The sequence below is a fragment of the Giraffa tippelskirchi genome, chromosome 6, assembly GCF_054371585.1.
Source record: "Giraffa tippelskirchi isolate mGirTip1 chromosome 6, T2T-mGirTip1v1.2.pri, whole genome shotgun sequence".
NCBI classification, from domain to species: domain Eukaryota; kingdom Metazoa; phylum Chordata; class Mammalia; order Artiodactyla; family Giraffidae; genus Giraffa; species Giraffa tippelskirchi.
The window spans coordinates 117,597,232-117,622,848 of NC_137280.1; the positions used below are offsets into that span (position 1 = coordinate 117,597,232).

A 25,617-nucleotide genomic window follows, 5' to 3' on the forward strand; every position below is an offset into this window, starting at 1 on the left:
GCCCCTTCTAATGAGCCCACCAGCTTGTTGCCCAGCCTTTACTCCTGGCATGCTCACGCCCTGTGGGTGCCCCAGGCTGACACCATCTTCCTCCTGTCCTGAGGAGCCTCCCTGAACTGTAGTGGCCCCAGGACAGGCTGCTCTGGGGGCTACAGTGGGAGGCCTGGTCCCCCGCCCCAAGGACCCCTCACTTGGGGTCCGACCGCAGTGTGGCAGGTCTCAGGAGGTGACGTGGAGCCCAAGGGCTGGAGCTTGAGCTCAGAATCTCTGCAGCCAGCCCGGTCCTGGGTCCGGGTCATCCCCAAGAGTCCTCACTGGACAGGAGGGGCCAGGGTGGGATATGGAAGCAGGAGGACACCCCCCTGGGCAAAGCCAGAAGGGCCACTCTGGGTTGCATCCCTGGGCCCAAGGAGCCGACAAGATTCCTGGTTTGGGGGGTGGGGTGGGATGGGGTGGGGTGGGGTGGGGGTGGGGGGCTCCTGACACTCTTGGCTGCTCCAGGAGGAGCCCAGGGCAAAACCCCCGTGTGATCTGGATGCGCTGAAGGTGAGAAATCTCTGGCTCCACTGCCAGGACCCCATCGCACCGGAAGCAGCACATGTCTCAGGGCTTATACATTTCTTTCCTTTATTTAAAAAAAAAAAACATTTGGGGTGTGGTGTGCAGACACACCTTCCATGGCTTCGGGGAGGACACAGGCTCCAGACGGAAGCATGGGGGTGGGGTGGGGGCTGCACCCTCCAGCACCTTGGGCAGAGTACTTGCTGGGGGCTTGGAGTGGGGCTACAGGGTGGGCAGGCGGGCCAGTGGGGACGTAGCCACCATGGCTGGCCCACAACATCGCCCCTCCCAGGCAGACCCAGTCTGCCGCTTGTGTCCACAGCTGCAGGGGTGGGGAGGGGCATCCAGGGAGGCTGGACACGGATGGTCCTTTACTGGGCCCGGGAGCAGGGCCTGGGCCTGGCAGGAAGCCGGCCTGTAGGACCTTGAGAGGGCTTGAGCCCTCATCCTCGGGCAGGCTGGGGGGCCTGTGCCTCCCCAGTGAACAGAGCAGAGGCACACAAGCCCCCCATGCCAACTACCAGAGAAATGGGAATTCAGGATGCATTGCCATGTGCAGCTGAAACAAACAGGAGGCAACACCCTACACCAACCCTGAGTGGGGCGGCAGGGGTGGTGGGCGGGCGGACCCTCTGCTCAGGGCGGGGTTAGGCCGGCCCTGCCCCCCAAGTCCTGAGGGATTGTCTCTGCCGCCCTGCCCACCCCTCCATCACCTTGGAATAGGCAGCCAGCTCACCGCACGCAGAGAGGAGCCCTCCTGGCCCTGTAGGGGGCAGCGGCGTGGGCGGTGGGCACAGCAGTGGGGCCAGGCGGCCTGCCTGTGCTGGGGGGGTGCCGGGCCAGTGGCCTAGGTGTAGAAGATGACTTCTGGAATCTGGCCATCCTCCACTGATGTGCCGTTGTTGTTCCCGGCTGCATAGCAGAAGGTGAAGCAAGTCTTGGCCCCCGTCGTGGGCGACTCGTGGGTCACCTTGCGCAGACCCTTGGTACCATAGTGCGAGTCCGGGCCCTGTGGGGAGGAGCCAGCGGGTCAGCAAAGATGTAGTGGATGAGAACACAGCTCAGGGCCCACCCAGTGTGCGCAGCAGGCCTCCAAAGGAGGACACAGGGTTGTGCCCTCCCAGCCTCACATCCTTAGAGGTGGGCAGTAAACTGGGAGGCGAGGTCCTGGGTGGGGCTCAGAGACCCTGAGTCTGGGCTGGGGGTCAGGTTCAGGGTTGGAGTCCTGGGTAGGTTTCTGGGGTCAGGGGCCTGGGTGGGGTGGGGTCAGGCACACCTTGAGCGTGGCGCAGGCCGTGTAGTTGACGTTGGGCAGCACCTCCACCGGCTCCTTGAACATGACTCTGAAGGTGCTGGCAGAGCCATCACAGCTGAAGCCCGTGTCATTCTGGCCCAGGACCGTGTTACTGTCTGTGTGGATGATCTAAGGGCCAGAGCCGGGCACAGCTCACTCCGGTGCCCCCAACCTGGTGCCCACCCACAGGACCCCATGGAGCCTGGACCTGAGGACTGAGCTAACCCAAAAGAAGGAGGCCAATGGTGGGGGTAGAGAGGCATGGTCCTGGGTCTCCCCTTGGCTAGGGGAGAGGGGTGGGATGTGAAGAAGGGGAGAGAGGAGGAAGGGGTGATCTCGAGGGGCAGGGCCCAGAGGTGGGGGCAGGACCTGGATGTTCACTTGGTAATCTGTGGGCCCGTGGATAGAGCCGTAGAGCCCGAAGCCAACCACGAAGATGCGTTTGTTGACCGAGAACCTGAGGGGATCGGAGGAAGGAGATGCTGAATGACCTCGACCAACCAGGCCCCGCCCCTCACCACGGGGAGGCCCCAACCAGGCCCCGCCCCCCGCGGCTTGCCCCGCCCACCTAATGCGGTCGCTCGTGCCGCTGTAGCCCCAGCGGCTCTCCACCTGCTGGAAACGGTTGATGCTGCATTCCTTCCCGCGGAGGCAGCAGCGCGGCCGATCGATGAAGTCCACGCGTGGCTTGGGGTTGACGGTGAAGTGCAGGAAGAGGCTGACCACCTCGCGGTCCACCAGGATCCCTGACTGCGCGGGCCCTGTGGGCACAGGAGCGAGTTGGGGCGGATGGGGCAAACCGTGAGCGCACAAAGACACCAGAAGGCAACGCATAAGACCCAGCCTCTCTTCTCTGCATATTGTCACGGGTCCAAGCAGCTCCCGGGCGGCGGGGCGGGGGAGGGTGTTAGTGAGGGGAAAATGGCCCTTCCAAGAGCGTTTGGGGAGCAGTCCCAGGCTGACATGGGGCCAATGCTCCAATTTGCTGGCTAACTGGGCAAAATCCCTTTCAGCTCCTGGGGTCTCCTGACCTCCATAGGGACCACCTAGGGGAAAACCACGGGTCCACAGAGCTCATGCCCCCTGCCTGTCCACCCCAGGCACATACAGATGTGGGGGTGCTGGCCCCAAGACAGGCCTGGAGCTGGGGAAGAGTCTGGAGGTGGAAGCCTAGATGCAGCAACCTGAGAGCTCAGAGGGGCTTCTGGTGGGGAAGACCAGGGTGCTGGGGTCTCCTAGGCCACAGGGGGCGGGAGGATTACACCTGCCCTTGCCCACCACCTGTAGCAGGACAAGGTGCCTGCAACAGGCCTAGATGGCACTGCCCTCCTTTACAGGAATTGCTCATTCACCAGCTTTGAGCTTGTTTCTGGGGCAGGTCAGCCATGGCCTGGCTCAGACCTGGTGGCCCCATGTGTGCAGACTGCAGCAACAGGGGAGGGATGTCTGTGGATCATGTAAGATACAAAACTGAACACAGACAAGAACCATTCTTTAAATCTCTGCACAGGAAACAGAAAGAAAAACACCTCTGACCTCAGTCCTGATGCACTCAGCCAGGATAGTCTTTGGGGGACTTTTCCCCAACCTTCTCTCTACTTTCCTATATTTTCAAGGGGAATAGAAGAGGCAGGAAGAGTCTCCAAAACACAATTGAGTGACAAAGAGCCAAAGCCCCATAAGGCCCGCCCATAGCAGAAGGACAAGGCCCAGGCCTGGCACACACCCCCAGGAGCTTGCATGTGGGGGGCAGGTGCTCCAGCCCAGGGGCCCTCATGGGAGAAGGGGCGAGGGGGCCAAGGAAGGGTGGAAGGTGGTGCTTCCAGGAGACCTGAGACCCTGGGGGGCTTTGGCAACCAGGTGGGCTGAGGGACCAGGAGGAGAGCTATTTCAGAGTGACAAGCAGGGCTGGAGAGAGCGGGATCCTGCAAGGCTCACATAGGCGTCTTAGGTTGAGACAGCTCAACACTACAGCTGAGGGCTCTCACCTGGAGGTCCCAGCTCCGCAGGGAACACTGGGCAATGTTTGTGACATCTGTGATCATCAAGATAGGGGTGGGACTTCCCTAGCAGCCCAGTGGTTAAGAACCCTCCGTGCAATGCAGGGGACTCTGGTTCAATCCCTGGTCGGGGAACTAAGTTCCCACATGCCACAGGGCAACCAAGCCTGAGTGCCACAACTAGAAAACCTATGTGCTGCAACTACTGAAGCCTGCACACTAGAGCCTATGCACCACAACTAGAGTCCATGCACTGAAATGCAAGATCCTGCGTGCCACAACTAAGGCATAACGCAGCCAAATAAATAATTAAAATTAAAAAAAAAAAGACAAGCGGGGCTCTTGGCATCGAGAGAGTGGGGCTAGGGAGGCTGCTCCACAGCACCCAGGATGGCCCCGTCACTGTGGTGCTGCCAGAGCCTGGTATGAGGAAGTGCTAAGTATTTGGTGCATAAGTGAGCCCCAGAGTACCGGAGACAGCCTCTGAGGCTGTACCCAAGTTCTGCTGTGCCACCAGGGACTGCCAGATAAAACAGGGGTCACCTGGTCAAGTCAAATTCAGATCATAGAGAGCTGACCCACAGAAGAAATGTCTCCCAGCTGCTGCACGGCAGACACACTGAAAAATGATCTGTTTGCTATCATTGTTAAATCTGGTGACCCTGAACCAGGGCGGGAACAGGAGCAGCATGGACCTGGGAGAGACAGGATACAGTGCACCTGCTATGGGCTGGAGCTCCATCCAGAACCTCCCAGGCCAGTGTGGCTCTAGGACCAACGCTGGCATCAGCCACAAAAATGACCCAAAGGGGAGGCCCAGCCTCCCTGGGGGGGAAGTGCCAAGTTGGCAGCTACTGCCACACAGCCCAAAGGATTGGAGGGTCCCCATGAGGCGGGAGGCAGAGTCAGGGCCAACCCCGCCTGGGCCTGAGTCCCAACCCGAGCCCTGCAGCAAGGCCCCAGACACCTCTCAGCCCTTCACAGGCTCATGGAAGACCCGGACGCCACAGCCCATCCCCCAGATGTAAGCCCCTGTTGGGGGTCTGCAACACTTAACATACATGTGTGTGGACACCTGACATGTGGGGAGACTCAGGAGGGTTGGCCTCTGGGGGTCATTCCAACATCAGGTTCTTGAGCCCAGTCCAGGTTCTCACACTGACACGGCCAGCACCTGACCCACTGTGGCCAGGCTGAGGGTCACGTGACTCACACTTGGGGTCACACTCCTCCTCGGTGCCCCTGTTACCTGCAGCAAACTCCTCAATGGTCATCAGTGGGAAGCGGATGAGGGCCAGCGCCTTGCCCAGAACCTTCCGCTTGTTCTCGGGCGTCACCTGCAGCTGCTGCCGCTGACATTCAGCCTCAGACCAACGGACGACGGCTGTGAACAGGCGCACCTCACGGATGCCCAGCGTGTCCCGCTCCAGCACCGCCACCAGTGTGTCTGTAGGGAGGGGCTGTCAGTGGGCGCGGCCCCCACCTCAGGGATGAGGTCTGATGGGCCCTGGGCGGTGACCAGTCTGCCTCACCTAGGTCGATGTCTGTGAATCCCTCAGCTGTGATGGCGTCAGCTGTGTTCTTGTCAATGTTCTCCAGACATAGGCTAGCAAGCTGTGGTTCATCAAAAAGTCTTGCCTGGAGAGTGGGAGGGCAGTAAGAGAAGAGCATGTCAACACCCAGCCACATGAACCCTGGCTCCACACTGGGGATGGATTTCAAGTCCTGGGAGCCAAGCAGCAGCCCAGAGATGATCATCTTCCAGGGTCCCAGACTCACAGTAACCACTGCCTGGGGGCGGGAGGAGGGCAGGCTTGCACCTCAAAAGTCAGGGTACTGAGAGGTTCAGGATGGAGGTGGGCCCGGTCCTCCCCAGGTCAGGCAGGAGCCTTAGGAGAGGGCCGAGGAGGACCCGCAGGACATGGCAGAGCTGTGCTCCTAATATGAGAACTCATGCACAGGGTGGGGCCCAGGGACAGAAAAGATTCTGATTCCTTTCTGCCCGGGAAGCTGTGGGGCAGCTCGAACCCACAACCCTGTGCATTGTGCTCTGCCTGGGGCTCGACTAGGAGGCCAGGATGCCCCACGTGGCTGCAGCTCTCAGGAAATGGTTGGGAGCAGTCCCCACATGACAGCCCAGGCTCTAGCACTCGAGAGCAACTCAGCAGATGCACCGGGGCCCAGATACCACGGCAGCGAGGGGTTATAGAGCCACAACTACACTTGGGTGCTGCCCTATCCCAGCCAGCCTCTCAGTGGTCCAGCCCTGCCACAGTCAGTGGGACCAGACCACCTCAAACGTGCCCCTCTAAAAAACCTAGTAACGGAATACCTTTCTCCCCACACCTGAGCCCTGCACAAGGGCACCAAAACGTCAACAGGAGCACACGAGTAACCAGGGAAACTCACCCGCAGGGTGCCAGGTACAGTGACGGAAGGAATTTATCCCTCCACAAGATTTAGCAGACACCTAAAACTCATAAATGCGCCAACCCGACCTCTCCTGACCCAGCGTCGTCCTCCTCACCCACCTATATCGCTGCCCAGACTCAGCACCTGTGCCCCAGTGGGTCCCACGCCTTCCCCTCCCCCACATCCTCACCCCCTGCATCCCAGCCCTGCACCTGCGTCAGCAGCATGAACGCGTTGTCAGCCCGCAGGTTCTTTTTCAGGAATTCCACACAGTGGGCCTCAAGAGCGGGCACCGCGTACTTCTTGGCGGTGTACAGCGTGGTCATGACCGTCTCAGGCCCGATCTGAACTTCGTCTGAGTAGAGAAACCTGGGGGCGGAGGGGGGTGTGAGGACAGCCTCCCTGCCCTCACCCTCCAGACCGGCCCAAGGAACCATCCAAACCAGCACCAGTTGCCCTCTGACATGTGGACTTGACCCCTCAAAGGCAGTTACCAGGGAAAAGGAGCAGAGCTGAACTACCCGCACATTACCCACGGAACGTGTCTACACAGCAGGCAGCCTCTGTCCAAATCCTCTGTGGGCAGCATGGGATTTGCTCCGGGGCCATAACCCTCTGAACAACCCTCTGGCCCAGCTACAGCCAGCTCAAGCTCAATCACTGATGGGACCAGAAGTGCCAGCTGGAATTGCAGAAATGGTGGCCGTGGTGACCACCCACCCTCAGGCCAACTCTTTGTGTGGGTCAGAAGTGGGGTTGATTACAAAACCACGGGGACAGAGTAAGAAAGCAGCCCTTGGCCCGTCTGGTGGGGGCACCTCAGGGCGGCCCTGGGCGTGCAGGAGAAATGTGTGTTCACAGCAGCACAATGCACAGGAAACCACCTGAGCGTCCATCCACGGGCACAGAGCAGGAGTAGAAGAGGGCAAGAGTTGAAGCCTAACCCCACCAGGAACAGCCCGAAGAGCAAGTTCCTGGAAGGTGCCCCCTCTCCTGGCACTCGGCACCCCCCAAACACACTGGAAGCCTACACAGCAGCAGCAGGGATCTAGCGGGGTCAGGGACAGAATGACCATCAATGTCAGCAGTGCTGAGGGGGACCTTGTAATGGAACAGACCAGGACATGTGGGAGAAGATGGGTGCGCCCCTTACATACCAATGGAGGTAATGTCCACCCTCTCAGGGGAACAGCCATGGTCATCAAAACCCAGAGACAGAAAGAGAAACAGAAAAAATATACAGAGAGAGACAGACACAGAGATGGAGACGAGACAGAACAGCCTTTCACCCCATGTCTCACCAAGCTTAGACTAAAGGGAGGGTTTGGCTAACTGCAATCTGTCACTTTTTGTCTTTTTTAAAAAATAGACATTATTTTTTTAATTTTTAAAAATTATAGTAATATGTACATAAAATTTACCATTTTGACCATCAGTGGCATTAGGTACATTCATATCATTGTGCATTCATTGCCACTATCCATCTCCAGAACTTTTTCAACTTTCCAAACTGAAATTCTCTCCCCACTTAACACCGACTCCCCGTCCCCTACCCCAGCCCCTGGCCCCACCATCCACTTTCTGTCTCTGGATCTGACTCCTCTAGGACCTCCTGTTAGTGGAATCAGACAGTACTTGTCCTTTTGCATCTGGCTAATTTCACTGAGCATCATGTCCTCAAGGTCCATCCATGTTGGAGCAAGTGTCAGAATCCTTTTGAAGGCTGAGTAATACTCCAGCATGTGGATGGATCACACCTTATTCATCCCTCATCTGTTCATGGACAGCTGGGGTGTTTCCACTTTCTGGCTGTTGTGAATCACGCTGCTGTGAACGTGGCTGTGCAAATCTCTCTTCAAGTCCCTGCATTCCCTTCTTTTGGATCTGTACTCAGAGTAGGATTGTCTGAGCATACGGTAACTCTATGTTTAGATTCTGAGGATCCTCCAGACTGTTTCCACAGTGGCTGCCCCATTTCACATTCCCCCAGAAGTGCATCAGGGCCCCCATTTCTCCATGTCCTCGAGACAACTTGTTTGTTTAATATTGACGATAGCCATCCTGGTGGGTGTGAAGTGACAGCTCACTGTGATTTTACCACCTGGTTTGTAAATAAGTTTTTCTTGGCACACAGCCCTGCCTACAGTTTACAGATTCTTCCAGGCTGCTTCTGCAGGATCAGCAGGCAGCAGTGGAGGCAGCACCCGCTGCCCTCTCTCGCAGGCAGCCTGTGGCCCCTGGTCTGAAAAGTTGCCTAAAGACAAAGAAGTGAGATTACTCCACCAAGTGTTGTTTGTGATCAGCCCACAGAATTCAACGTGGTTAGATGGAGCTAACAGGAACCGATTTACATCCGAGGGTAACTGTGGATACCAGAGGGGAGAAGATGACACGGTTGGGGCAGGGGGCTGGGAGCACACAACACAGATGGGACCGGATATGAATGGGACCAGCCAGTCAAGGCCTTGTCCGTGGTGCTGAGATGGGGGACAGGTTCACTCTTTTCTTCCACTTTTTCTTTTCTCTTTTTCTCCCTCCCTCTCTCTTTCTGTGAATCAATGCCATTTTTATAATCAGAAGGGAAAAGAAGTTCCCTGGCCATCCAGAGGTTAGGATTCTGCATTTCCACTGCCGAGGGCCCAGGTTTGATCCCTGGTCAGGGAACTACTAAGGTCCCCCATGTCCCGAGGCCAACAACAAAAAAGGCAAAAAAGTAAACTCCATGTTTGAAAAGCTGTTTGACCGGGTAGGATAACCTTCAAGCTACACATCTGGTCCACAGAGCTCGTCGGCCTCCTTGGTGATGCTGCCTCCACGGCTTCCTGCAGTCTGTGTCTAGCACCACCCCCCCGAATCACTAGATTTGTTTTAAAGAACAAAACAAATTGAGAAAAAAAAATTGAAACTTGAAAAAATATAGGTCGAATTAAAAATTCTTACGTTAGGCTATTTCTTTAAAAACTCTTTTGAGTACAAGGAATGAAAACTGGGAGATTCACCAACATGCGGCTAAACCTGAAACCACGATTTTCAATGAGAAGCAGACACAGGACACACAGGGTGTGATTCCACTGATGGGAAACGTCCAGAACAGGCCGATCCACAGACAGAGAGAGTGGGTTCCTGGTTGTCAGGGGCTGGGGAGGGTGCGGTTCTGGGGATGGACTGTTCTGGAATTAAGAGGTGGCGGCTGCACACTCTGTGGAAATACTAAATGCCACTAACAGTACAATGTACACTTTCAAGGGTGAGTTGAACAGTATGTGAAATACATTTTGACACAAAAAATGCAAAATATGAAAATGGGGGGGATGTCCAGAGCCCATCCCTCACTGAGGAGTTGAGTTCTAGAAATCTCGGGAGTCGCTTCTGGGGCTCCGGAGGCAATGTCCCCAGGGCTCTATTTATTAACCATCAGGTGTGTCTGTCCCATCCCCGGGTGGGAAGGACCTGGAAGGTCTTACTTGAGTAGTGCCAGGAAGGCAGCCGGCTCCACATCAGGCAGCTCAATCTCGGTGGACGTGGTGGCCATTCCCCCATTGAACATGGCGTCGAAGACAGCGCTGCCCACAGCCAGCACAAACCTAGTGAGTCAGAGAAGACCTGGTTACCCTCTGCGAGGCCCACCAGTCCCCAAGTGCCCGAGCCTAGGGTCTCCTGGGGCCCTGGGATGTGGATGGCGAGCATCCCCGCAGCAGTAACGCCCTGCCCGGAGCATCCTGCCCTAGATGCTTCTGGAAGGAAGGCCCTGAGGACCGAAAAGTTAGCTCCTGTGGATCAACAGTGACAGAGGGCACAGACACAAAATCATCTCCCCGGGGCTGCATGGATGACAGCTTTCTGCCAGTTCTACATGCCACAGGCAGCTCAGGCACCCCCCAACTCGTTCACTCCCCCCCATCATTCACTCACTCACTCATTGTTCATTCACTCACTCGTTCACTCACTGATTCATTCAACCACTCATTCCCTCATTCTCTCATTTAGTCAGTCACTTGTTCAACCATTGCTCAACCACTCATTCACTCCCTCGCTCATTCATTCACTCACTCACTCCACTGCTCTACACACATCCCCCGGAGTCAGGCTGCCAGGGAAGGCCTGGAGGGAACATTAGAACTGTGCTGAGTCTGTGGGGAAGGGTGTCGAGGCTAAGGGAGCATTAGGATGTGAGTGGCCTTGGGGGCCTCTGGGTTCCACCAGTTGTGTACTCACAGTCCCCAGGCCTGCCCCATGACAGCCTCCCCCAAAGAGGCCAGCCCCCTGCAAAGCCCTATTCTCTGGGTCTGCAAGCCACCATGCCTGCATTACACCTGCTCCCTGGGTCCTACCGTGAGCCATGCAGGGCTCCGAGCACCCAACCCCATGCAAAACATCTGGAGTCAGTAGTGACAGCCCACTCCCTGGCCTCTCTCTGCCCAGTGACCCTCCCCACAGCTCCCAGCAAACCCCACCCAGGCATCCCTCACTCCCTGGAAGGATAAGCCCATCCACCCTCGCTCCTACCCACTCCTCCATCGTGGATGTGTGCTCCCAGCTCTGCCAGGCCCTGGTCTGGCCCCGAGTCCTGCCCAGGGCTTGACAGCACTCCAAGGGCCAGGCTAGAGATGGGGGCCAGGTGAGAACCCAAATGTAGTGGATGAAAGGAGTATCCCCAAAGTCACATCCCCCTGGAATGTCAGGATGGGACCTCGTCTGGAAACAGGGTCTTTGCGGATGTCACTTGCTAAGCCCAGGCTATCCTCATCCAGGATGGGCCCTGACACAATGGCTTATAATAAGACACCAAGGAGAGGCCACATGAGGGAGGCAGAGACTGAGGTGAAGCATCCACAAGCCCAGGATGCCTGGGGCCCCAAAAGCTGGAGGAGCCTCTGGAGGGAGCACAGCCCTGCCACACCCCGTCGTGGACTTCTGGATTCCAAGAGAGGATAACTGATGTGGTTTGCCCCCCCCCCAATCTGGCCACCCCAGGATGCTCATGCCCTGTTCAGCTGCCAGCCCTGTCATGTCCTCGGAGCCCCACTCATTCAAGCGGCAGCCGGGTCCCCAGCCCCACACACAGTCCATATATGCAGTGCTTTCCTGTTCCTCCTTTCTTCTAGATTCAACAGAGTATCTTGATCTCCTATGGGGAAAACCTTCCCTGACGATTCATTGGCAGGACATAAGAGGCGGCCCAACCAGGCCTGGTGTGTCTGTGCGGGGCCCCAGGACGGTGGGCTATACATGTCCTCAGTGTTCCCGGTGGACAAGGTGACAAACTTCAGGCCTGGCAGAGCAACTGGGTCCAGGGAGTCTGATCATCTCCACCTGCAGCCCTGCCCACCAGGCCCCTCACTGGCCTCCTGCCAGGAGTCTCCTATCCCCACTTCTCCGTTCACCCTCAAACCATGATGATGAACATGGCAAATCAAAACCACCATGAGGGGACTTTCCTGGCAGTCCAGTGGTTAAGGATTCACCCTCCAACGCAGGGGACGCAGGTTTGATCCATCCCACATGGAGAAGCTCTACACAGTCGGCAAAAACAAGGCCAGGAGCTGACTATGGCTCAGATCCTGAACTCCTTATTGGAAAATTCAAACTTAAATCGAAGAAAATAGGGAAAACCATAGGCCATTCAGGTATAACCTAAATCAAATCTCTTACGATTATACAGTGGAAATGACAAATAAATTCAAGGGATTAGATCTGATAGAGTGTCTAAAGAACTATGGATGCAGGTTCATGACACTGTATAGGAGGTGGTGATCAAAACCATCCCCAAGAAGAAGAAATGCAAAAAGGCAAAATGGTTGCCTGAGGAGGCCTTACAAATAGCTGAGAAAAGAAGAGAAGTGAAAGGCAAAAGAAAAGGAAAGACATATCCATCCGAATGCAGAGTTCTAGAGAATAGCAAGGAGACAAGAAAGCCTTCCTCAGTCAGTGATCAGTGCAAAGAAATAGAGGAAAACAACAGAATGGGAAAGACCAGAGATCTCCTCAAGAAAATTAGATACCAAGGGAACATTTCATGCAAAGATGGGCACAAAAAAGGACAGAAACAGTATGGACCTAACAGAAGCAGAAGATATTAAGAAGAGGTGGCAAGAATACACAGAAGAACTATACAAAAAAGATCTTAATGAAACCACAATGGTGTGATCACTCACCTACAGCCAGACATCCTGGAGTGTGAAGTCAGGTGAGCCTTAGGAAGCATCACTATGAACAAAGCTAGTGGAGGTGATGGAATTCCAGCTGAGCTATTTCAAATCCTAAAAGATGATGCTGTGAAAGTGCTGCACTCAATAGGCCAGCAACTTTGGAAACCTCAGCAGTGGCCACAGGACTGGAAAAGGTCAGTTTTCATTCCAATCCCAAAGAAAGGCAATGCCAAAGAATGTTTAAACTACCACACAATTGCACTCATCTCACACACTAGCAAAGTAATGCTCAAAATTCTCCAAGTGAGGCTTCAACACTATGTGAACCAAGAACTTCCAGACCTTCAAGCTGGGTTTAGAAAAGGCAGAGGAACCACGGATCAAATTGCCAACATCCTTTGGATCATAGAAAAAGCAAGAGAATTACAGAAAAACATCTGCTTCACTGACTACACTAAAGCCTTTGACTGTGTGGATCACAACAAACTGTGGAAAATTCTTAAAGAGATCGGAATAGCAGACCACCATACCTGCCTCCTGAGCAATCTGTATGCAGTTCAAGAAGTAACACTTAGAACCAGACATGGAACCGACTGGTTCCAAATTGAAAGGAGTATGTCAAGACTGTATATTGTCACCTTGCTTATTTAACTTACATGCAGAGTACATCATGTGAAATGCTGGGCTAGATGAAACACAAGCTGGAATCAAGATTGCCAGAAGAAATAGCAATAACCTCAGATATGCAGATGACACCACCCTCATGGCAGAAAGTGAAGAGGAACTAAAAAGAGCTTCTTGATGAAGGTGAAAGAGCACAGTGAAAAAGCTGGCTGAAAACTCAACATTCAAAAAATGAAGATCATGGCATCTGGTCCCATCACTTATGGCAAATAGATGGGGAAACAATAGAAACAGTGACAGACTTTATTTTCTTGGGCTCCAAAATCACTGCAGCCATGAAATTAAAAGATGCCTGTTCCTTGGAAGAAAACCTATGATAAACCTAGACAGCATATTAAAAAGCAGAGACGTTAGTTTGCCGACAAAGGTCCATCTAGTCAAAGCTATGGTTTTTTCCAGCAGTCATGTATAGATGTGAGAGTTACACCATTAAGAAAGCTGAGCGCTTAAGAATTGATGCTTTTGAATTGTGGTGGTGGAGGAGACTCTTGAGAGTCCCTTGGACAGCAAGGAGATCAAACCAGTCAATTCTAAAGGAAATTAGTCCTGAATATTCATTGGAAGGGCTGATGCTGAAGCTGAAGCTCCAATACTCTGGCCACCTGATGCGAAGAAAGGACTCATCTGAAAAGATCCTGATGCTGGGAAAGGTTGAAGGCAGGAGGAGAAGGGGACAACAAAGGATGAGATGGTTGGATGGCATCAGTGACTCGACAGACATGAGTTTGAGCAAGCTCCGGGAGTTGGTGATGGACAGGGAAGTCTGGTGTGTAGAGTTCATGGGGTTGCAAAGAGTCCGACACGACTGAGCAACTGAACTGAACTGAACTGACACGGCAACTAAGGGCAACTAAGCCCAAGTGCCACAACTAGTGAGCCCATGCACCATAACTAGAATTCCATGCAACCCAAGGAAAGATCCCACATGAGGCAATGAAGATCCTGAGTGCTGCAACTAAGACCTGATGCAGCCAAATAAATTAAAAAAACAAAACAAAACCCACCACGAGCCAGTATTCTTGCCTGGAAAATTCCATGGACAGAGAAGCCTGGTGCATTACAGTCCACAGAGTCACCAAGAGTCGGACACTACTGAGCACGCATGCACTTACAGTGGTAAGAGTCAAAAGCCTCTGCAAGATCAAAATTAATGAGAAAGTATGATGGAAATGCAGAATCAAAGCAAAGGCATCAATTAAAAAAAAACCCCACCGTGAGACATGACCTTACCCCTTGGACCACCAGCTAGAATAAAAAACCTAGACAATGACGAGAGCTGCTGAGGCTGTGGAGAAAGCCAAGTCCTCACGCAGGGTGAGGGGCGGGGGGCACGAGGTGTGCAGCTGTGGTGGACAGGCCGGTGGTTCACCAGGGGGCGAAACACAGAGTTCCCGTCTGACCCAGCAGTGCCGCTCCCAGGTTAGTGCCTGAGAGAAGTGAACACACATGTCCGTACAAGACCTGTGCGTGAGCGTTCAGCGTGTCATGATCCACAGACTCCTGAAGATGGAAGCGACCCAATGTCCATCAACAGATGACAGATGAGCAATGAGCACATCATCCGTACAAAGTGGTCTGTCCATACACGGAGTGTTAGTTACCTTAAGAAGGAGATTTGGACTTGTGTTACAACACGAAAAGACGTTGATAACATGATGCTCAGTGAGAGAAGCCAGACAAAGAAGAACACAGAGTTTGGTTCAACTCACAGGAGGTCCCTAAAGGGGTCAGATCCACAGAGACAGGGAGAAGATGGTGGGGCCAGGGGCTGGGGAAGGCGATGGGGGGTCAGTGTTTCATGGGGACAGAGTTTTGGTGGGGATGGTTGCAAACAACATGAATATGCTTAGTGCCACCAAGCCGTGCACTTAAAAATGGCTAAAAGGGTGAATTTTATGGTATGTGTATTTTACAACTTAAAAATTAAAAAGAAAGAAAGAATGCCATACTACCCTGAAGGGACAGGGAAGAAAGACCAGCTAAGCAGCTTTGGGAAACAGGTTAAATGCCAAAAGAACTGCATACAAATACTGTGCTTCATGCAGAAAAAGTATTTTTCACAGGAGAGGGAAAGCAGCTCTGAAACTACACACATTGTGCCACTAAGCAGACATGTGCAGAATGAGAGCCAGGTTCTCAGAACTGGAGAAGAGAGTTACAGGTAAGGGGAAGGGAAGCTGGGATGAACTCTCCAAGGCTGAGCCAGGGTCAGAGGGACTCAAGTTGATCTCATGGCTTTTAGGTGGGTGAATGGATGGATGGACAGACTAGATGGATGGATGGAGACAGAGACACAGAAATAGAGATTGCGTGTGTGTTGGTATATTTCCTCTCTCTGTCTGGCAAGAAGGTCTCTAAACAACAATACCCCAGCAGCAGTGAGCACACTCAGCACTTGTATCTTGGTTTCTAAATACCATTTTCCACTAAAATGAGAAATGGCTGATTCCTGGGCTAAGGGAGGGGAAGGACGAGCTTGGAATATCCTGTGGGGCCAAAAAGTAAAGACATTCTCCCAACACGACAGCCAATGTTAAAAGGAATTGAGACAACTGTAAGGACTTCCAACGGCCAAATCTAGGACAGTAATGCTCATACCAGACAATGACCCACAGGATAAAATAAACAGTGTGAGTCCATGATGAAATAAATATATAACGGAGGAGGTGTGTGAGCAAGGGAGAAGGAACAGCTTTTCCTTTCAGAATCACAGTTAACAAATGGAGGAGTTACGGAAATAGGAAATCACCACATGGCAGATGCCAGAGTAAACAACGCTTTCCAGCTAAAACCACCATCCACAGATACTCCACCAGCAGGCCAAGGAGGAGGGGAAAGGGGATGTCTATACAGAGCGCCCCTCAGGAGGGAAGGGTGATGACGAGGGGATGGCAGGGACAGCCCGGTGGAGAAACCTGCCCCATGGCCAAGGCTCACGTCACCAGAGATGGGACAGATGGACATCACAGGCTCAGAAGTTTTACATTAAACACATGAAGGGGGTGAAAGGAGAAAGAAGAGGAAAGACATATCCTGCAGACAGACGCACCAGTGAGCTGGAGTGGTTGCCCTGATACCACACAAGACGGAGAGGACAGGGAATGTTACTGGAAAATGGACGTTTCCTACAAACAGAGGGCCGGTACACAGGAATAGGTAACAGCGCACACAAACACACAACTGAGTCCCAAACCACACAAAGAGAAACTAAGCATAAAGAGGCGGAAGAGACAATCCAACAGTTTCCACTGGAGGTTTCAACACCTCACTCTTCACAACTGATGGAACAGCCAGACTGAACGCTGCCAACATACCTTTACAAAACCCTCAGCCCAGGGGTTTCCCCAGTGGTCCAGGGGTTAAGAATCCACCTTCCAGTGTAGGGGACTCAGCTTGGATCCCTGGTCAGGGAACTAGGATCCCATGGTCCATGGGGAAACTGAGCCCACGTGTTACAACTACAGAGCCTGCACGCCACAACTAGAGATTCCGCATGCTGCAACTAAGACCTAACACAGCCAAATACATAAAGATTTCTTAAACTCCCCAAACAAAACCCTCAGCCAGGTGATGGCAGAATGCACACTCTAGGAATATTCTCCAGGAAAGACCAGGTACAAGGTCAAACAAATATACTTATAGGCACTGAAAGAAGTCAAAGCTTGTTCTCCAAACAGAGGAATTAAATTATACACCAATACCAGAAAGACCTCTGAGAAATCCCCAAATATTTGAAAATGAAACAACACTTCTAAGTAATCCATGGGTCAGGGAAGAAACACAAGGGGAATTAGAAAAGATCTTGACTGGAACAAAAACGCACACAGCACATCAGTGTAAGGAATGCAGCTAAAACACTGCTTGGGGTAAACATTATGTATGCATTAAAGAAAGATCTATACAATCAGCAACCTAAGCTTCTGGGAATTCCCTGGCGGTCCAGTGGTTAGGACTTGGCACTTTCACTGCCAGGGTCCAGGTTCTATCCCTGGTCAGGGAACAAAGATCTCACAAGCCATACACAGAGTGACCAAAAATTAATAAAAAATAAAATCAGCAAGGTAATCTTCCATCTCAAGAATCTAGAAAAGAAAGAGCAAATCAAGCCCAAAAAACAAAGAAGACAGTAAAAGTGGGAGCAGGAATTAATGAAACTGGGAATGGGAAAATAGAGATAAATCAATGAAACCAAAAGGTCATTCTTTGAGGGGGAAAAAAAAATTTAAACCACGGCCTAGAACTTTAGGTAGACTGATCAAGAAAAAAGACACAAGTTACCAAAATCAGGAATGAAAAGGGAATATCACTAGGACCCTATCAGTGGTAAAAGAACTTTGAAACAACTTTATGTCAACAAACAAAGACAGCTTAGAGGAAATGGATGACTTCCTGTAAAGACAAACTGCCAACACTCACTGAAAACAGAGAAATCTAAGCAAACAAATAACAAGTGAACTAGTCACTAAAAATCTTCTGGGGCTTCCTTAGTAGTACAGCGGATAAGAATCTGCCTGTCAGTGCAGGGGACACGGGTTCGATCTCTGATCTAGAAAGCTCCTACATGCCGTGCAGCAACTAAAGACCACGCACTGCAACTACTGAGTCCACGTGCCTCGAGCCTGTGCTCTGCAGTGAGAAGCCACTGTAATGAGAGGCCCACACTCCTCAACGAACAGCCCCTGCTCGCCACAACTAGAGAAAGCCCTCGTGCAGCAATGAAGACCCAGCACAACCAGTAAAAAAAAAAAAATATCTTCCCACAGGGAATTCCCTGGTGGTCCAGTGGTTAAGACTCTGAGCTTCCACTGTAGGGGGCACAGGTTCGATCACTGGCTAGGGAACTAAGATCCCACAAGCTCCACAGTGCAGCCAAAAAAAAAAGAAAAAATCTCCCCACAAAGAAAAGTCCATTCCCAGAAGAAATTAACACCAACCCTCTGCATATTCTTCTAGAAAGGAGAGGAGGGGGAACATTTTCCAATTCACCTATGAGGCCAAAGACATTACTGAGTCCTCAGGCATCATGGGGGGTGGGGAATGGGGAAGCCACTTTGGAAACCAGTTTGGCAGTTTCTTAAAATGTCACATGTAAGTGTTACCTTGCGGTTCCAACATTTGACCCTTAGGTATTTACCCAAGAGAAAAGGAACAGTACTTCCATACGCAGACTTCTGCACAAATGCTGAATGTTCATGGCAGTATTATTCCTTATAATGAAAAGCTAGAAATAACCCGTTTAACTTGTATGCCCGTATAACCCATATGACTGGTAAATGGACACAGTGTGGTCCATCCATGCAATGGGATTCAGCAGTAAGATGAATTACTTTGGCAATAAAAAGAAATGAGCTGTCGATACAAGGATGTGGATGGATCTCACAAACAGGACACTGAATGAAAGAAGCCAGACCAAATCCTACACATTCTGTCATTCTAATTATTAGATTTCTACAAATGGCAAAACTAGAGCCTGTGCTCCACAAGAGAAGCCACTGCAATGAGAAGCCCACACACTGCAACTAGAGAGTAGCCCCCGCTCGTTGCAACTAGAGAAAAGCCCACACAGCAACGCAGACCCAGGGCAGCCAAAAATAAATAGATTAAAAAAAAAAAAAGATTCAGTTTGGGAATTTCCTGGCAGTCCAGTGGTTAGGACTCTACGCTTTCACTGCTGAGGTCAAAGGTTCAATCACTGGTCAGGGAACTAAGATGCTTCAAGCCAAAACAAGAGATTTGGTTCCTCAGTTGTGAGGGCCACATTTCAAGTGCTCAGTAGCCATGTGTGACTAGTGGCTAGGAATGGACAGATCTAGAACATTCTCATCATCACAGAAAAGTCTACTGGACAGTACCGGACCATGGAATCGGTGGAACAGCTATTAACACCAAAGAGGATTCAGAAAGAAATCATTCCAGTGGATAAAAATAAATGTGCAAGACCCCACAGCTTCCCAGCAAGAACCAGCTAAGAAATATGTAATGAAGAAATTATTCACAACAGAGAAAAAACAAAAACTAAAAAAAAAAAAACCCACCTAGCAATAAATGTGCAAGAGCTATGTGAAGGAACTATAAAACTGGGAATTCCCTGGTGGTCCAGTAGTTAGGACTCCATACTCTCACTGTCGAGGGGGCCTGGGTTAAATCCCTAGAGGGGAAACTAAACCCCACAATCCAGCAGTGTGGCCAAAAAAACAAAACAAAAAACTACAAAATTTCCCTAAGGAAACACAAAAGCACCCTGCATAAATGGAGAGACAACATGTGCCCATACCTTGTATTCTGAACTATCAGATCTCCCAACCTGGTATCTTGGCTAGGACAAACCCCTCCAGTCATTTCCATAAATGGAGAGACAACATGTGCCCATACCTTGTATTCTAAACTATCAGATCTCCCAACCTGGTATCTTGGCTAGGACAAACAAACCCCTCTAGTCATTTCTTTAGCATTTGACAAACTGATTCTAAAGATTATAGGGAAGCACTGAGCCAGGGACTAGTCAAATACAGCCCTTGGACCCAATCCATCCCACCAGTTGTTTGTGTATATAAAGTTTTATTGGCACACAGCTATGCACCTTCGTTTCTGTTTTGTTGTGTTCATACTGCTACAGCAGAATTAAGCAGTTGGGACACAGACCATGTGACCTACTGAGACTACTTACTGTCTGGCTCTTTACAAAAATTTGCTAGTACTGTACTAGAAGGTAAATTCTACAGGGAAAGAGATGTCTTTTGTTAGCACCGTTTCAGAGACTGCTGGATTGAGCGAGGGATGGACAGGAGGAAGGGATGGACAGATGGGTAATTGATCCTGGAACAGCTAAATGTGTGAGACAAGCTGAAAAAGCGTTCACAAAATGTCTTGAGCAAAACTGGGAAGAACAGCCACAGCAGTTGTCAAAATCCATCATAAAGCCACAGTCACCAAAAACGTGCTATTTAGCTAAGCACACACAGAGACTACTGTACTTTGGGGACATCTCTGCGCTGCTAAGTCTCCAGTGATATGTGAATAAAGGTATTTTAGATGTTAACGTGGGGCCATCAAATTGTACAGTGCTACCCTGAAGATGCTCAGGGCTTCCTCAGAGGGAGCCCTGTGAGCACAGACACTGGACTGATGGATTTTCTGAGCACCTAGTGTGCCAGGCATTTTCCTGGTCTTGGCAGGAGGGAGAGCAGCAAGACGCTGCTCACAGCAAGCCAAAGACAGCCGTCACAGAGGAAGTTGGAAAAAGAGCTGTGAAAAAGTAGTACAGTGGAGAGGGGATGGGGGTGGGAGGCAGAGACTCTGAATGAAGCCTGAGCTTGTCCAGGTCAGAGCTGGCCCCTCTGCCATTACATATGCCAGGCCCTCCTGCGTCCCATGCACCAGGTCACCCTTCACCCAGAGTCCATGCCATTCTGAGCCCCAGCCCGAGATCACTACAAGCCTGGATTCTGGGAAATGGTGGGTGCAGACCCCACAGCCTTTCTGGAAGTTAGCACGAGCCCTGCCCTCAGTCTGCTTTGTGAAGTAAGCTCAGGTCCGGTTCAGCAGTCACCAGCTCTGCACTAACGCCCTTCCCACCACAGGCCCTGTTTCTGGATCCCACGTGGCATTTACTTGTGTCCTCGGGCTCCTCCCAGGACCGTCCTGGGGACCCTCCAGTGTCTTGGTCCTGAGGCATGCCCTTCTGGGTTTATCCGGTATTTTCTCTGGGTGGACTGGTTTCCTGGGGCTCCTCTAACAAATTACTACAAATTGGGTGACTTGAGAGAATCTCATGTTCTGGATGGAGAAGGCAATGGCACCCCACTCCAGTACTCTTGTCTGGGAAACCCCATGGATGGAGGAGCCTGGTAGGCTGCAGCCCATGGGGTCGCGAAGAGTCGGACACGACTGAGCGACTTCACTTTCACTTTTCACTTTCATGCACTGGAGGAGGAAATGGCAACCCACTGCAGTATTCTTGCCTGGAGAATCCCAGGGACGGAGGAGCCTGGTGGGCTGCCGTCAATGGGGTCGCACAGAGTCGGACACGACTGACGCGACTTAGCAGCAGCAGCATGTTCTGGAGGCTGCAGGTCCAAGATCAGGGCCACGCTCCCTGCAAGGCTCTGCCCTTCTCAGCTTCTTGGGGCCCCAGGCAGACTGTGGCTTGTGGCCACGTCCCTCCAGTCTCTGCCCGGTCCCTCTTCTCCGTGTCTCTCACAAGGACACTTGTTGGATTTAGTGCCGTTCAGATTATCCAGGATGATTGCTTCTTGAAACTCTTAATCACATCTGCGAAGACCCTTTTCCCAATAAGGTCCCGTTCATGGGTTCTAGGCATTGGGACTTGGACACAACTTGAGGGCCACCATCAACCCATGACACTGGGACTCAGGGCTGGGGATGGAGCACACAGCGGGGCAGGAGTCCTTCCTGCTGGGGGTGCTGACACCGCCAGGACCATCAACTTGACCACCTGGCTAAGGGGGCATCTGCTGGGTTTCCCCAAGGTGGGGTTCCAATCTGCTCCTTACAAGCCAGTCCCTTAATGCAGCCCATCCGGGAGGGAGGCGGGGGTGAGGTCCAGCCTGGAGCTGGGCGCATGCTGTGAGGAATTCTCCCCACTCCTGTCTGTGCTCCAGCAGCAACACTCCAGAGTGTTTCCTGGAGCACCGGGTTACGTCCCCACCAGCCTGTGAGGCCAACCTGTATGGAGGATGAGCCCGGGCACTGTGATAAGGACCCGGTTAGTCCCAGGATTAGTCACAGGGTCCACCCTCCCAGTGGCCCCAGGAAGGAAGTGTCTAATGGTCGGTCCCAGGTCATAGGGGTGAAGGGAAACTGAGGCCCAGCAGAGCCCAGAGTCACTCAAGCACCTGATCGTGGCAGGCAACATTTCACAATGCAAATGAAATAACAACCCAAAGGCTGAAAAGAAAAAGAACTAGAACTTTCTATCAAGAAGGTCCACAGAGCAGGAATATGAAACAAGAAAGGCATGACGGAGGCTGGGGGCTCCTGGGTCACAAGGGAACCAGCCCCCTATATGGAATTCGCAGGGGAGGGGAGAGGGTTAGGGCAGGGACAAGCCCCAGGAAGTCCTGGGGACCCCCTCACCGGCTGGGAACCTTCCTCGGACAGGAAACTAGTCCCAGTTGCACATAAATAACCAAGAAAGGACCAGAGAGGAGAATCTCGAAGACACAGGCCAAGTAAAAGACACACCTCAGAATGGTGAGGACAACCCTCACAGCAGGTTGGGGACTCTCCAGGCAGAGTTGCAAGAACCCCCAGCCCCCTCCCCCAACAGAACCCTCCCAGCATCCCCCAGCAAGCAGTGGGCAGGGTGGTCTCTGATACAGCCCCGCCCCGCCCAGGAGTCTGGAGGCTGCGCTCCTGAGACTGGCAAAGGTGTGGGCCTGCACCAAGGAAAACCCCATTCAAGAGAAGACCTGGGATGTACGGTGTCAGGCAACGGGGGTTATGAGGGTCTGGGGTTCACAAGGTGGGAGTCTAGCGGGGCTCTGGGGGGGGTCCCAGCGCTCGCTAGAAGGAGGGGGCACTCGGGGAGGAGGTCACTGGGGCCCGTGGAGGCGGCGGAAGCAGATGGGGTCTCTGGACATCCTCCGGATGGCCAGGCTGGGGTCTGCAGGGCCTGGAAAGCCTGGCAGGGGTTGAAGGGTCACAGAGATGCAGCGAGTGAAAGAGGTCAGCGGACCTGGGAGATTTCGGGCATGGGTGCAGGGTCAGGGACCATAGAGCCAGGAGACTCCGATGGGGGTGGAGGGGCAGGGGTCGCAGGAGCGGGCCATGGCTAGTATCTGGACGTCCGAGCTGGACGGAGGCCTAGCACGTCACAGGGCCTTAAGGGTGCTGGGGCCTGGGGGCAGTGGGGGAGGGCAAGTCCCCAGGACAGCAGGGGTTCCAGGAATGGCGGGTGCTGGGTCCCCGGGGCTGGCCGTTTTCCTGAGGGTGGGGGTAGCGGGATCCCAGGAATGACTGAATCCTGGGGAGGGGTAGGGGTAGGGGTCCGGTCCTGGCTATGACTGGGTCCCGGGAAGCGGCGGCGTCTTGGGGGATGACGGAGTCCCGGGGGGCGGGCCTCGGTGCTAACCCGGTCCCGGGTCGGGCGGCGGTCCCGGACGGCGGCCCACCTGTGCGCCGGGATGCGCTGCGCGCCGAGCCCCTTGCCCACCAGGAAGTGCACGTCGCAGAGCACCTCGTTGTTGAAGAGGAAGGCGAAGCGCTCCTTCACCGTGGGCTTGGTGGCCTGCCAGTTGTAGACGGGCTCGCGGAGCAGCGCCGCCGCCCCCGGCTCCTCGGCCGCCCGCTCCCCGCCCGCCGCGGCCTGCGCGCCCGGCCCCGACACCGGCGGGGGCGGCCCGGGGACAGCGGGGGCCGGGGCGGCGGCGGCGGCCGCCGCGTTGCCGGGGGCCTGGGCGGCGTTGGCGCTGGGCCCGGGGCCGCCCCCCGCTCCCGGGCCGACCCCCGGCGGGCACGACGCGCGCCCGCCGCTCCCACCCGCCGCCATCTTGTCGGTGCGGCGCCCGGCGGGGCGGGCCGGGCGGGGGAGGGGCGGGAGGAGAGGGGAGGAGCGAGGAGATGGGGGGCGGAGGGGAGAGGAGGGGAGAGGCAAAGGGAGAGAGAGGGGGCGGGGCGGGGGCAAGCAGAGGCCGATGGAGACTTTGTACCTCAGACCCTGGGCCTAGACCCCAGAGCCCCGACCTCAGACATGCGACCCCCCACGTGCTAGATCTCATACTTCAGACCTGGGACCCCAACCCCAGACTCTAAATCCTGTACCTCAGACCCCCCAACCCCGGGTTCTAGATCTGTTACCTCAGACACTGGACCCCGGGGTCTAGATCTGTTACCTCAGATCCCCAACCCCGGGTTCTAGATCCTGTACCTCAGACCCCAGATCCCAGATCCTGGACCTCAGAACCCGGGTACTAAACCCAGACCCCTTACTTCAGACTGTATGCCCCAGATCCAGAAATTGTGACCCCAGACCTCAAACCTCAAAACCCTGACCTCAGATTTGGAATCACCAGCCCAGATCCTAGATCCTCAACCTCAGGGGCCACAGACCTCAGACTGCAGTTCCCATAATCCCACTCCTACATCCTGGGCCTCAGAACCCAGGCTCTGGATCCCAACTCCAGACCTCAGATTCCAGACCCGGGATGCCAGAACTCAGACCAAAACTCCAGTCTCTAACCCCTAGATCCCAATCTCTGACCCATGACCCCCCAAACACAAATGCAGACCCGACTCCAGAGTCCAAACCCCATAGCTGGGATCCTGGACCTTAGCCGCAACCCCTAGCCCCAACCCCAGGTGGTCAGCTGAGGGGACCCCACAGTGGGGGGAGCACTAAATGCAGGGGAGGGCTGTGCATCCCAGAATCAACAGAGATACAGGTCCCTCCTCTGAGCCAGGTCTCTGTTGCTCGGTGTCCACAGAGCTGCAACCCACAAACAGCTAACCCACCCACAATGTCAGAGTGCCCTAATGCCTTGAAGAAGAGGCACAGGCAGCTAGAAGGCCATAAAACAGGGTCTCTTGAGCACCTAGGGGTCACAACCTGGAGATGCAGCCTGAGGAATGTAACAGAAGGTATGACTTCAGGGGTGCAGGGGCAGCCTGGAGGCCTTCCTAAAGGAAGGGAGGCTGACCAGTGACTCAGGAATCAGGAAGATGAATGGGGAGAGGGGGGTGGGTACCATCTTTAATATCCCAGAAAGCAGGGGCTGGGTAGAGAGAGAGGCATGAGGGTGTTTTCACCAGACCCTACCTGAACACGGGACTTCAGTAACACCCGTGACAATTTAGCATCTAAAAAGCGACTGGGAGACCCCCAGGGGTCTAGAGCCTGGTCTCCCCCATAGAAAAGGGACTTCTGCCTGTGGGTTGTGGCCCTTGGACACCCAAGAGAGCCATAGGCAAGAAATTCTGCCTCAGCATCCAGTCTCTGCCGGAATCCTGGCCAGTTCTTACCTCCAAAGTAGACTTTGAACCGTGGGTCTCCACAGGGGTCGGCTTCACGGGCAGCCCCTGCACTTGCTGTCACCATCTTGAAATTCGTAATAATTTTTTAACAAAGGGCCCCAAGTTTGCACTGTAGTCCAGTCCCTCCTCCTCCTCCAAGGCTGCCTGAAACTGCCCAGCCCCCTCCAAGACAACCCGCACCCTCAGCCCTAACCACCTAACCTTCCTTACTCTTTTTAGAATATAGACTCCTCCCAACTTAAGCCAGGTGTCTGGTAGGCAATGATTAAAGCGCTCCAGGTCTTTCCCACAATTGAAAGTCAGTTCCCTTCACCTGAGGACAACCTCTACCCTTGGGGGCTGAGGACCCAGCTCTACAGATTTTACCAGTGGCTTTTCAGAGGATGCACTCCCAGCATTGGGCTCTAGATTTTTATAAAATCCCACCTTACCATCCTCTGCTCCTTGGGGTGAGAAATTTCCTGAAGGTCAAGTAAACAATGTTATAACCATAGACAAAGGCATCTTGAACCCGTAGATAAAATTT

The 25,617-nt window shown here is 53.4% G+C and overlaps 1 protein-coding gene and 1 non-coding gene across 2 annotated transcripts; one reads left to right on the forward strand and one right to left on the reverse strand.

The window, feature by feature from the left end:
• Window positions 1–613: 613 nt before the first annotated feature.
• On the reverse strand, window positions 614–23,636 carry BTBD2 (BTB domain containing 2). Its single transcript, XM_081502766.1, has 9 exons — window positions 23,234–23,636; window positions 9,732–9,851; window positions 6,480–6,636; window positions 5,388–5,493; window positions 5,105–5,302; window positions 2,424–2,616; window positions 2,225–2,312; window positions 1,838–1,984; window positions 614–1,570 (listed from the first exon to the last, which is right to left on the reverse strand). The coding sequence occupies exons 1-9, from the start codon at window positions 23,608–23,610 to the stop codon at window positions 1,409–1,411; spliced, it is 1,548 nt and encodes a 515-aa protein (XP_081358892.1). The 5' UTR covers window positions 23,611–23,636; the 3' UTR covers window positions 614–1,408.
• Window positions 17,029–17,100, forward strand: TRNAE-UUC (transfer RNA glutamic acid (anticodon UUC)). The gene has a single exon. It is a non-coding gene; the product is annotated as a tRNA-Glu (tRNA).
• Window positions 23,637–25,617: the final 1,981 nt, after the last annotated feature.